The sequence below is a fragment of the Spermophilus citellus genome, assembly GCF_964194105.1.
Source record: "Spermophilus citellus genome assembly, chromosome: 7".
In the NCBI taxonomy this organism is placed as follows: Eukaryota; Metazoa; Chordata; class Mammalia; order Rodentia; family Sciuridae; genus Spermophilus; species Spermophilus citellus.
In genome coordinates this window covers 77,787,222-77,800,897 of record NC_138188.1, presented here as the reverse complement: position 1 = coordinate 77,800,897, position 13,676 = coordinate 77,787,222, and the positions used below count along the sequence as shown (strand labels likewise).

The following is a 13,676-nucleotide window of genomic DNA, read 5'->3' as shown; positions in this document are numbered from 1 at the left end:
TGGATACAAATCTTTTGAGTTGATACTAGCATACAAAATTGGGCTAAAATGACAGCTTCAGATTAAAAGGTAATTCATCAGTTCACTCCCAGTTGCTACAGTAAAGAAAGTAGTTCATTTTTTGGCCACTAGGAGCTGAAGTCACATAACTGCTACCTTCCTTTACCAGCCACAATATCTTAATGTTAATGAAGATGAAGAATCCACATATTTTTTCATTATTTCACTACAGAAATAAAAATAAAACCCAGTCAGTTATTCAGCAGGGATCCTACACATATCAAGATCTTATTAAAGTTTACAGAATGTGGTTCTATGTTAAAATTTATTAAAAATGTGAATCAGTGCTGATGCATGAATTTTTGGTGGCTTGTCTTTAGGATTTCATTTTTAAAATGCCCAATTCATTCTGTTAGTGACTTATTTCATGAAGCTAGTATAAAATGAATATATCTTGGTTGAGGTTGTGGCTCAGCAGTAGAGCACTCACCTAACACGTGCAAGGTGCTGGGTTTGAGCCTCAGCATCATATAAAAATAAATAAAATAAAGGTATTGTGTCCAACTACAACTAAAAAATACACACACACACATATATATAAATGAACATGTCCCCCCAAAAGAGGTGCCATGTCAAATTTGATTAGAAATTTAAGGGCTGATTCCAACATTGATTCTAAATTAAGGTTATGTAATTTCTTTCCACCAGCTAATCTTTGAACTGACCCAAAGTCTTTCATTTAAATCCCCAAAATTAACCTGAATTTTGAGGAAAAACAAATCAAAACAATCAACCAAGCAAAAAACCAATAGAAGAGTGAGTGAATGGTCCTGGACTGGTCCCTAAATACTCCAGTTTGAAATCCATGATTATGAAGTCAGGAAGACCATTGCATTTATACTTGCTAAATATTACATATGAAGTTTTTCACATTCTTTACTTTTTTAGTGCTGGGGATAGATAGAACCCAGGGCCTCATGCATGCTAAGCACATGACTACCACTTAGCTATGCCTCCAAACCCTCATGTTCTTGACTTTAAGCATGGCTTTAAATACATAAGGATCTGAAAACAGCAGCTATTTCCTTTTAAAGGTACTACCTAATATTATTAAAGAAAGAAATAAAAATATACAAATCTTACTAAATTACTTGATAACATTTTCTAAGATATTTTACCTTTACTCATTGCCACCATAAATTACCATCATATAAAGTGCTAAATGCTTTTATATTAAACTTTTCTGATACACTGTTGTTTACTTAATCTCCCTTTACCTTTTAACCCCTCCCACAAAGAATTCCCACTTAAGAGTAATTAGATAATGTGAATTTATTCTTACCTTACAATTTCTTCCATTTGTTGAGTTATTATCATTCGTCCCATGAATCTATAAACGAATGCACTATGTTACAAAAATATATTACTTATAAATCAATGGGTGAAACACCTTAGTTTTAGCACTAGTTTTGCATATATATAAAACAAAAATGAACCTTTTGCATATATGAATGTTCAATATTCATGCTAGAAATTATAAAAATAGTCCTTTGGCTTTAAAACACTTAGTAATCTTGCCTTTTTACTTCTGGTAATTAAGAAATTTAAAAAAATTTCAAAATATAAATGCTATGTTTTTACTATTATTATTTGTTTGATCATCATGAGAATTTATAGTTTTTACACAAAAATGCATATGTTACTTAGCCAACAATGAATGTCTACATGTTTCATTATAATTGACTAATGACTCTTGTGACTATATGTCACTGAACCAGCTTATACATTCATTCATTCATTCAACAGATATTCACTGAGCAACTACTTAATGTATGAGTTATATGGCAGGGATAGAGTAGTAAGCAAAAAACCTATCAGTGAACTTCTGGACTTCTTTAGCCTTGCAGTTATATTTAAAGTGTCCATTGCTTGAAATCTAGAGTGAATGGTATAATGGACTTCCAGCTGGGCCTTTCAATCCCAACTTCTACCACCAAAACATCATCAGAGCAAGGAGTCAATTCATGAATACAGTTACTTTTTACTATAGTAAGAAGCAAATTCTGAGTTGAAGCAAATTCTAGACAAAGTATCATGTTAATCTTTAGGCAAAGAAATATTAAGTACTCCCTTTCAAATGTCCCCTATGATTCAGTTTCCAAGTCACAGATCCTTTATCCCTTGGAGACTTTGACTTCATTGTTTCTTTCCAGTTTCTTATTTCTATTTTTGTCAGTTTATGTCAATGCGAAGTACTGTTCTTATTTTCTCCACTTATAGTGGAATTTTATGTAGTCTTGACTCCTAGACCTTGAATTTAGATTCAAAGAAAACAATTTGGGCTAGGGATATAGCTCAGTTAATAGAGTGCTTGCCTTACATGCACAAGGCCCTGGGTTTGATCCCCAGCACCACAAAAAAACAAAATAATAATAATAAAAAAAAATTCAGCTAGTGTTTCTCTACACGTTTCAGAGATGATGTGTGATCAGTACTTTTGTTTCCCTTAGCTAAATTCCAACAAAGAAGCTGTTTCTTTTCTTTTTATTTGTTCTGTTATTCTTTTTTTTAATATCTTTATTTTATTTTTATGTGGTGTTGAGGATCAAACCCAGCGCCTCGCGCATGCCAGGTGAGCATGCTATTGCTTGAGCCACATCCCCAGCCCTGTTCTGTTATTCTTGATTCTAGGCACTTCTAAGTTATCTGTTCAGGTCAGTTCCACACTGGCCCAATCCATCTTGTGTCTTCTTTATCCCTTGCTTCAAATCCACATTTGATGTTCTTCAAAATCACTTTATTATTCCCCTTTCAAATACAAAAGCTACATACATACTCAAATATATGAGTATTTTATAAAACAATTAAGAAAATATTTTTAAAAGTCACAATGTTGGTAATCCCACTACCAAATACAAATTCTGCTAATATTTTGGAGTACATTTTCCAGGTTTTTTTATATTCATATGCATGTATGCATGTATGTATGTATCTTTTTTTTTTTTTTAAATATTTATTTTTTAGTTCTCGGCGGACACAACATCTTTGTTGGTATGTGGTGCTGAGGATCGAACCCGGGCCGCACGCATGCCAGGCGAGCGCGCTACCGCTTGAGCCACATCCCCAGCCCCCTGTATGTATCTTAAAAACAAAAACAGGATCACAATATAAATAGTGATGTTAACATTTTCTCCCAACTTAACATGCCCAATCAAAAGCATATCTACACCATTATTTTTAATAGCCACACATAGTACTGCATTTCTTGGTTATTGCATAATTTATTTAAACCACTACTATGAAATTTAGGTTTATTTCTCAACTTATGAACAGCCTAAACAATATAGTCCTGACTGAATAACACTGCATATATATCCTTTCACATTTTCATTAAGATAAATTCCTAGAAGCAAAATGTTATTTTATTAGGGAAAAATCTTAAATATAGAAGAGCTATGTAAAAGTCTAAAATATAAATGGTAGAAAGAAAACAAAGAGAACTAAAGCAGCCCAAAAAAGAGAAAATGAAGACTTCTGTGAAATAGGCACATGCTAGAGGCTGCTCCTAAATAGAAAGGAGCACTATTTTTCACTTCTTTCAGTAGTTTAGCACAGATCACTCAATACCACATGAGTTACTTTCAATAAACTATTAAAAGTTCTTAAAGAGGAATAATGTAAATCCCAATTAATAAATAGGCAATTGAAAAGAAGCACAATTTAAGAGAGAAAAACAAAAACAAGCATAGAAAACGACTTAACCTTTCTGATAAAAAAATACAGTTTAAAATCATTATCTATAAAATTAGTAAACATTTTAAAATTATAATACTTAATGCTAGTAAAAATCTGAAACAACAAAAAATCTCATAAACTTTTACTTTGCTTATGTGATAAAAATCAGTCCAATTACAATGCTTCTGTAATTTGTCAGTATATTTATTAAAGCCCCAAATCTATGAGGGCTTAAAAGCAATAATACTACTTCTGCAGCTCTATAGATTTTAGAGCTATATGTGAGCATGCTGGTTCATAACAGTAGAAGTAGAAGATAACGGAAGGCATGCTTTTAAATTCATATCTTCTGCTTAGAATTCTGGTAAATTCTGCTTTTATCCCCTCCCCAATTGGTGTCCTCAATTTCACCCTTCCTTTACCTTCTCCATAAATAATATTACCAATTAGATAAAGATTTGATTTTCTGCTTATGGTTATAAAACCAAAAAACGAAGTCTATTAATGGGATTTACAATGAGTACACTGAACATCATACCTGTACAAATCTGCTTCTGGTTGCTGGCATTCTATTACAGCTATGAGGCTGTCCAAATTGGCAACTGTTTGTAATACTGCTGTTTCTGGAACTGCCACGTGTGTCTAGGGGGAAAAAAGGATTAAACTGTAACCAAATGTGACTTTAGATATCAGGTACTTCAAAGCTCTTTTACAGATAAAACCTACTGTACTTGAGATAACTCAGCTAGATAATAAAACAGAAGGGAAAGAAAAAAGGGATTGCTGAGATTACCTGTCTATGGAGGCTATTTACATACAAGGAAATGAAGTGTGTGCATACAGTCACTACTGTTCAAAGTTTATTATAAGCAATTTAACAGGGGAAAAAATGTGAATTTTCACTCTTGGCTGTAGTCTGAAAACTGAAAAAATTTAAAGTTGTCCCTTAGATAAAAAACCATCATGCCAGGCATGGTGATGCACGCCAGTAATCCCAGCAACTTGGGAGGCTGAAACAAGAGACTCACAAGTTCAAAGCCAGTCTCAGCAACTTTGAGGTGCTAAGCAACTCAGTGAGACCTTATCTCTAATAAAACACAAAATAGGGCTAGGGATGTGGCTTAGTGGTCGAGTGCTCTTGAGTTCAATCCCTGGTGTGTATATATACACACACACAAAAAAATAATCATCACAAAAATAAGAAGACTATATTTTTCCTAAAATTATACTTTCCATTTTCAACTTGAATTGACTAAACCATGTTGGGCTACTCTTAAAATAGATACATAATAACACTTATTCTTTTTAAAAATCATGCTTTTTTAAAAGTTTCAGTAATTTAAAAAAAAGTCTTCTTCATCAGATAAAATTTTATTACTTAACCAAAGGAAAATATCAGTAATAACACAAAGCTATTTTGTTCATCAAGAGCAGCACTCTAACATATATATGAACAAACCTTCAAATTAGTTTCTCCATCCAAACTAGCAGTTGTAACATGACATGAACCGTCAAGTCGATCTGAGGACAGAAGCACCAAATCTGCAGGGAAAATTTCATCTTTGGCTATTCGAACAATATCACCCACCTATGAAAAATTTTGGGGGAAAGCTGAGTAAACAGATTTTAAAAGGTAAGGACTTATTTTATTAGATTCTAAATAAGTACCTTATCAGAGTATTTCACTTCATTTTATTTCTTATTATTTTGGTATTAGGAGTAAAATCCAGGGCCTCCAGCATGCTAGGCATGCACCCTACCACTGAGCTGCACCCCAGCCCCTATCATATTACATTTATGTAGAAAAAACAGGCTAAAGCCTGTTGTAATAAGTATATATATATATTATACTTAATATATATATATATATATATATATATTATACTTAATATATATATATATATATATATTATACTTAATATATATATATATATATATTATACTTAATATATATATATATATATATAATTATACTTTGTTATACTAAAGTATAATCAAGATAGAAATTAATGCTCTAATATCAAAATACTATTTTCAATTATTTACTAGATGCATACCCGAATGTTTTTTGATCTAGTTTTCACAAGGCCACCACTTCGAACAACATAAACAGGAGCTCCATTTACTTCATTATCTGAGTTATGTCGTAACCAATCTTCATATCCCTGTAAATATATAAAGAATAAAAAAATACCCCTTTCAGTATAATTTTAAAACCATTTTGATCAAGTAAGAAAAACATTGTGAAAACTTCCTTAAAACATTTCAGGGCTGGGGATGTGGCTCAAGCGGTAGCGCGCTTGCCTGGCATGCGTGTGGCCTGGGTTCGATCCTCAGCACTACATACAAACAAAGATGTTGTGTCTGCCGAAAACTGAAAAATAAATATTAAAAAATTCTCTCTCTCTCTCTCTCTTAAAAAAAAAAGAATAAAAAACCCCCCACATTTCATTCACCAGATATTTGACATTTGTTCTTACTAGAAATACTCTGTTCTTTTGGTTTTCATGATATACATGGTTCCTGTTTTCATAGGCTCTCTCTAGCTACTTCTCCATTTCCTTATTGGAGGTCCACATTACCTTTGTGGACCCTTTTCTCACACTTCACTCTCACTATTTCTGGGTATTCATATAATACAAAATATATGGTAATTCTGAAATTTCTATCTCTAATTCATATCCTTCTGGATTCCAAACTTAATATCTAACTGCATTATTATCTCCATTTTGATGTCTCATAAATATCTTACAAACTAAATTTAGGATATTTCCCCCCAAATTTGTTGCATTTTCCATATTTCCTAACTTGACAAATGTCACTATGAGCTACTCATGCCAAAAATCTACAAAGTCATTCTTGTTTTTTTTTTTTTTTTGTGCATGCAAGGCAAGCACTCCACCAACTAAGCTATATCCCCAGACCTTGCAAAGTCATATTCTTGACTCCTATTTTCCTAACACTATTCCATCACTAAATTCTATCACTTTAATGTACAAATAATATTTTATTTTAATTACAAAACATAAATTCACACTGTATTATTAAAGACTATAAACAGAAGAAAAAGAAGATTTTGAAACTGAGATTGACTCTGTTCACTTTTTTAAACAATAGACCAAAAGAATTAATTATAATTACAGGTTGAGCATCTCTAACCTGAAAACCGGAGTCCCAAAATGCTCCAAAATTCATAACTTTTTGAGTAATGACATGATGCCCCAAGTGGAAAATTCCACACCTGATTCTCATGTGTAAAACATCATGTGCAAAAATATCTCAAATACTGTACAGAGTTATCTTCAAGCCAAGACTACAAAGTGAATATACAACATAAATACATTTTATGTTTAGATTTGGGTCCCATCCCCAGGGTATCTTATTATGCACATGCAAATATCCCAAAAATCTGGAAAAAAAAAAACAACAACCCTGAAATCCAAAGTAATTCTATCCCAACCATTTCAGATAAAGAATGCTCAATCTGTAGTACCATAAAAAACAGGGTAGACTATACGGGTCATTACTAGAAAAAGAAACAGACAAATATTTCACCAAGAATCTTTTGATGTTAAGGAATATATATATATTTTTTTAAGTAGAAAAGACTTTCTGTGCTATTTAATCAAGGACTCAAGGTAAAGTATAAGTACAGATAATGAGATGATACTTAAGAGATAACATTAAGTGATAGAAAGTAAGGTATAGAATTATAGACTATGTTTTATGTTATCGTTTGTGGAAAATATCCTTGCTTATATGAACACTTTAGATAGATAGGCTAAGTTATATTGGCCCCATTTAAGCTAAGATATGTCAATCTGAGAAAAATTTAATGGAGTCAAAACATCTTTTCTGAAACTGTCAAAAAGTACACTTTTATAGTAGGAAGACATTAACAGCAAAGCTATAATAATAAAGGCAATATCTTTTCTAATATAAGTTTATAAATTCTAGTTCCTTGTACATATTACTGTCAGATCAATCTTCCTACAACATTGTTTTAATTTACTATCCTGCTCAAAATCCCTGGTGACTCCCAAACCTTAGAGCAAAGAATCTTGTAGCTTCCTTAATTTAGTATCTATGTTAATTTCTACTATTACCTCTTAGTATTTTCCTAAAGAGGCTCAAACATTAATTAGCCTTATAATTCCCCCAAATAGGTCTTGTCTTTTCTCTCATTTGAGTCTTTGAGTTTGTTTCTACCTTAACATTTTTCATTTGTTATTTTATCCATGTTCTAAGGCTCATCTAAATAACATTCCTCCACAGAATCCTCCTTGATCATCCAGATGAAGTGCTACATCACTTTTTTGAACAGTCATGTCTAGCATATCTTATTACCACTCTATGTGGTTATTTTTGTATTTGGTCTTACCTTCTTACTTCATGGAGTTAAAGCTCCTAAAAGGTAGAGACCATCTTATTTACCAGAGCACTATATCTTGAGAATACATGACAAGTATATACAGATGGGAAAAATTTAAAAACAAACAACTGGTAATAGAGTCTTTCCTATTTTGGCAAAAGTGAAAAAAGCAAAAGCAAACTAAAAAGGGAGAAGAAAAGAATATCAATAAGGTTGGATCATAGCAACTTTCACTTCTACAATTTTTCTAAATTTCTTCTCTTAATTTATAGTGACAGACATAAAGACTGAATAATATATCGAAGAAAGTACTTTCTTTGTTTATTAAATGAGTAAACTTAGGAATAGTTATTACAAAACAGAAAAATTCAAGTCCTGAAATTTGCTTTGAGAAAGGCAGAAAAGCCTTATAGGTTAAATTTTCTCTTTGAAAATTATATATTTCCTCTTTTGCATTAGGTGTCAAGAAATTCTCATTTAAATTTAGTTCTAGGGGATGGGATTGTGGCTCAGTGGTAGAGTGCTTGCCTAGCATGTGTGAGGACTGGGTTTGATCCTCTGCACCACAGAAAAATAAACAAACAAAATAAAGGTATTGTGTTCATCTACAACGAAAAAAAAATTTAAAAAAATTTAGTTCACAACAGCAATAACCATACTAACTCAGGTTTGAAGTATAATTTCCCTGTTTCCTACTTTAGATTTTATGCATTTTTACCTAACCCAGTTTAGAAGAAGACAGGATGTCAATTATTATTGTAATTATACTAAATGATCGTTTTATGGATAGGTATATACCATAATTTTTTTCAACTCACTTCATGAATGGTATCAAATTCCAATTAAATGCAGTTCATATGTGGCCAATATATACTGAGAAATAAGGACAAGACATATAATAACATTTTACATTGCTTTAAAAAATATTCAATAGATTAATTTATTCATTTATTCAGCTAATATTTAAAAGCCCATAGAGGTGTATGGTCTCATTCAGTCACTGGAAATAAGCCAGTATATAAAATAGTCTCTGTCCTTAGAGAGCTAAACATTTGAATGAAAATGATAAACTTTAAGCAAACATTAATTCAACAGAACACCAAGTCAGAATAAATGATATGAAAAAAAAGATGGAAAAAAACATTAGGGAATGGTATGCTATGACCAGGAAAAGCCAAAGTTCAAGTATCTAAGTAAAATGAGGAATTGAGCCATGCAATTACCTGGTAGAAAAACTTTCCAGGAAGAGTACAGCAGTAAGTCATAAAGCTTTTCGATAGGAGCATGCTTACTGCATTTGAGGACAAAGAGAAGGGTACAAGGGTACGGCTGGAGGACAGTGAGTAAATGTAAAAACAATGGGAAATAAAGAGAACCAGGAACTAGACTGTATGTCTGTGTAGATCATTGAAACGGGTAGTGTTTTGGTCAGTTCGACAAGAAACCCTGCACAGTTTTAAATAGGAGGGTGGTATTATCTGATTTTAAGAGATCAATTTGGCTATTGTATGGAAACAGTAGGAGAGCAAGAGTAGAAGTGAGAAACTATTCGAAGAATAATTCAATTGTCCAGGGAAGAGATCATGATAACTCAGACTAATGAGGTAGATCTTGAAGCTAGGCAAAGAAGGAGATGCCAAGGTTTGCGGTGGAGAGATGGCAGAGCCATTAATAAACTTTAATAAGCGTTAGAGGGAAAAACATCAAGAGTTCTGTTTGAGATTCTTGTAAGACATAATAAGCAGAACTGTTGTGTAAACAGTTGTACATGTGTTGGAAGTTCAAATAATAGTTTAAAGATAGATATAAATTTGAGAACTATCAACATACAGATGCTACTTTAAATCACCAGACTAGATGAAATCACTTAAGAGGAAAGTATATATATAAAAGAGGTACAAGGGATGAATACGTGTTACTCTGATGAGAAAAATGACATCTGGAAAACTGTACAGAATGATTTGAATGCTTACTGAATTACATGCACCAATTCTAGTCCTTGATAGAAGAGTAAAGAAAGAAATCAAACTAAGAGCTGTGGCTCAATATTCTTTGCTACACTAGATTCATAATTTAATTGTTAATCCATAGACTCCTCTTATCCTCCTTACATAATAAAAAACATACTTCATCCCAAAGTGTTTGTCAATTTTATTTTCATGTCCATCTATACCTCATCTCTACATCTTCTTCTTCTTATTATTTTTTTTGGTAGCAGGGATTGAACCCAGGGGCACTTAACCACTGAGCCACATTTCCAGCCCTTTTTTAAACATTTTATCTAGAGACAGGGTCTCATTAAGTTTTGGACACTGGGTTTTAATTCCTAATCCTCCTGCCTCAGCCTCCCAAGCCACTGGGATTACCCTGTGCCCAGCCCTATATATTATAAAATGAAAGTTCATCACATTTAGATAAGAAAAGTCAATTAACTCTCTCCATTGGTAGGGATCACATCTCTGTATAATCAGAGAGCCTGTCAAGACTTTTTGAGAGTGCTAGCTATAACAACATGACATTTTAAAGAAGTCTTTATTTCTTAATTAGTATGTTTATCCAATAATTTTGTGTCTCTACACCTAGATTTTAATGTAAACTCATAATTTGGCTGAAACTTTTTTCGTGAGGGTGCTACTTTACATAAAAGTATAGTTGTAAAAACTAAGAAAGCACTATACAACTTTTATTCACAAATGTTCAATCCAGAAGTATGCGTTTTACTACCTGTAAACATATTCCTTCAAACTAATTTTCTTTAAATATCACCAGATTCAACTAAGATGATTATAATAAACTGTTTCATATATAAATTAGCTTGTACATATAGTATTTATTTTTGCATGCTTCCTAGCTATGTCAAAGGAGCAACATTTTAATAATGGTAATCATTTATCAGTCATCAGGTACCTGAAATATAATAGACTGGCTAACAGTTTAATTTTATTATATATTAAACAAATTTATTGCTTTTTTAGAAACGGAATTCTTTTCAGGATAATAAATGTTACTTTGTTGTGGAAAGATTTAGCAACTTCTAAATGAATTGAATGAAAACAACAATAATAGTATTTCATACCTGCTTTATGGCGGTTACTGTTATCACAAAAAATAATGGAAGTCCACTGGTAATTGGACTGGTAGGTGTATCAATCATGAGCTAGATTAAAAAGAACGCAGAGTATTATTTTTTTATACCATGTACATCATACTATTAATATCTAAAATCTCATTCTATTATGCAGCAAGTATAGTTTAATTTATAATTTCACAACTTCACCTTATTGGCTATGATATAAGGATTGGTAGAATATTTAAATCTGTATCGTATACCCACACACATTGCTAGCGTGGACTCAGTCACTCTGCTTTCTTAACACACAGGGTACTTTTAAGTTCTTCTTCAATATTGCCCAGAAGTGGAGCTATAGCTGTTCAGATCTTGTTTTACAATTTATTTGCACATCTTGAAAAATGCTGATAAATCTGTCAGTAATTTTTACCCTCGCATTCAGAATAAACTCAACACTGGGAAGCGAGAACTAGGAATGGGAGTATGGAAAAGGTTTTTCCTACAAGCAATTTTGTTCTATCCAGTAGTCAGAGAGGGACAGCAAAGAAAATGATGCTGTAATTAAAATGTAAATCATACAACTGAGGTTTCAATAAGTTGCTAGAGAAGTAAAGAAGTATTTACAGCAGTGATTACATATGGTTAGCAAGAACAGGGACCTTATGACTTATTACTGTTCCTTTACTCTGAATAGGGCAATTAAATTTGTTCTATTTTACAGATATGCTAAATTCCTGATCTTAGCTAGTTATTTCACAAAGCCATGCATACTATTTGGATATGGCTAATATGACTTCTCACTTTTCCAAGAAAACCAAACACATGCTCTCTTGACATAAATCAGGAGATCCTTGAACTCTGTTCATAAAGAAAAGCAATTTTAAAAAAAATGTAAATGTTCCCCAAAGCATTAAAATGATTGACTAGTATTAACTTTTCTTTTTTTAAATATATTTTTAGGTGTAGATGGGCATAATACCTTTGATTTATTTGTTTATTTATTTATTTAACATGGTGCTGAGAATTGAACCCAGTGCCTCATACATACTAGGCTCTACCACTGAGCTACAAATCCAGCCCTAAATTTTTCTTTTGAAATCCCAGGTTCTACTGAGAGAAAAGTAAAGAGCTCATTAAAACATTTCAATGCCATAATGAAAGAAATTTATGAAGTTTTCTCCTAAAAGCATAACCTCTGAAGGAAAATGATAATCACTATTTTTACATCTTGACTTATACTCAGATTTCATTGGCTTCTCTCTCTTTTTTTTTTTTTTTTACCTATTTGTATTGCTTTAATTAATTAATTTATTTTTTATTGTTGGTTGTTCAAAACATTACATAGTTCTTGATATATCATATTTCACACTTTGATTCAAGTGGGTTATGAACTCCCATTTTTACCCCGTATACAGATTGCAGAATCACATCAGTTACACTTCCATTGATTTACATATTGCCATACTAGTGTCTGTTGTATTCTGTTGCCTTTCCTATCCTCTACTATCCCCCCTCCCCTCCCCTCCCCTCCCCTCCCCTCTTCTCTCTCTACCCCCTCTACTGTAATTCATTTCATCCCCTTGTATTATTTTTCCCTTACCCCTCACTTCCTCTTGTATGTATTTTTGTATAACCCTGAGGGTCTCCTTCCATTTCCATGCAATTTCCCTTCTCTCTCCCTTTAGGCTTCTCTCTTGATAATTGGGATATATAAGAAAAAGTATAATGTCAAGATTTAGAAACTGGCAAACCAGATTATAATGAACAGAAAAGGCTCTCCTGAATAAAGACTCTGTACTCCTGGAGATTCTTAAAAAATAGAACTGTTTAAAAAATTTGAAATTAAAATTTCTTTATTTGAGATGGGGGTCTCACTATGTTGTCCAGGCTGGCTTCAAATTCCTGGGCTCAAGTGATCCTTCTGCCTCAGCCTCCTGAACAGCTAGGGCCACAGGCATGAACCATTATACCCAGCTAAAATAAAACTTAAATTAAAAAAAACAAAAGAATTTCACTTTATTCAAAGATGATTCCACAGGCAGGCATGTGCCAAAAATATGCACTGTATATTAACAGCCAAAATATGTTCTGTGCAGGATTCTGAACTATGATAGGTTATATCTTAGCTTAGATTTCAGTTATCAGCTCTATGGTACATCAGTAATGAAACAAAATACAACTGATCTTACAATCCATAGGCTATTTTTTAGAAATCTAGATATGATTTAGAGAATTTATTCTTTGACTACATTGTGACACCTCTTATTTTAAAAAAATGATCCCATGGGCTGGGGATGTGGCTCAAGCTGTAGCGCGCTCGCCTGGCATGTGCGGGTTGCTGGGTTCGATCCTCAGTACCACATAAATATAAAATAAAGATGTTGTGTCCACCGAAAACTAGAAAATAAATATTTAAAAAAAATGATCCCATGGTCAAATACCTAAGAACACAATGTAATTTTTCCCTTTTCTAAGAAATAATTTTAGAAAACATGTTTA

The 13,676-nt window shown here is 32.5% G+C and overlaps 1 protein-coding gene across 4 annotated transcripts in view; it reads right to left on the bottom strand.

Annotated features, from left to right (window-relative positions):
- The window catches only part of ATP11B (ATPase phospholipid transporting 11B (putative)), a 117,420-nt gene that overhangs the window by 82,755 nt on the left and 20,989 nt on the right, over positions 1 to 13,676 (bottom strand). For 3 of the 4 annotated variants that reach the window (XM_081300917.1, XM_081300916.1, XM_081300918.1), the window contains exons 4-8: positions 11,184 to 11,264; positions 5,793 to 5,900; positions 5,195 to 5,323; positions 4,274 to 4,377; positions 1,343 to 1,390 (exon numbers count right to left, since the gene is read on the bottom strand). In XM_081300917.1, the coding sequence (XP_081157043.1) occupies positions 1,343 to 1,390; positions 4,274 to 4,377; positions 5,195 to 5,323; positions 5,793 to 5,900; positions 11,184 to 11,264 (470 nt within the window). Of the gene's footprint in view, positions 1 to 1,342; positions 1,391 to 4,273; positions 4,378 to 5,194; positions 5,324 to 5,792; positions 5,901 to 11,183; positions 11,265 to 13,676 lie in introns of those variants that run through there. The other variant, XM_081300919.1, reaches the window with a different exon arrangement.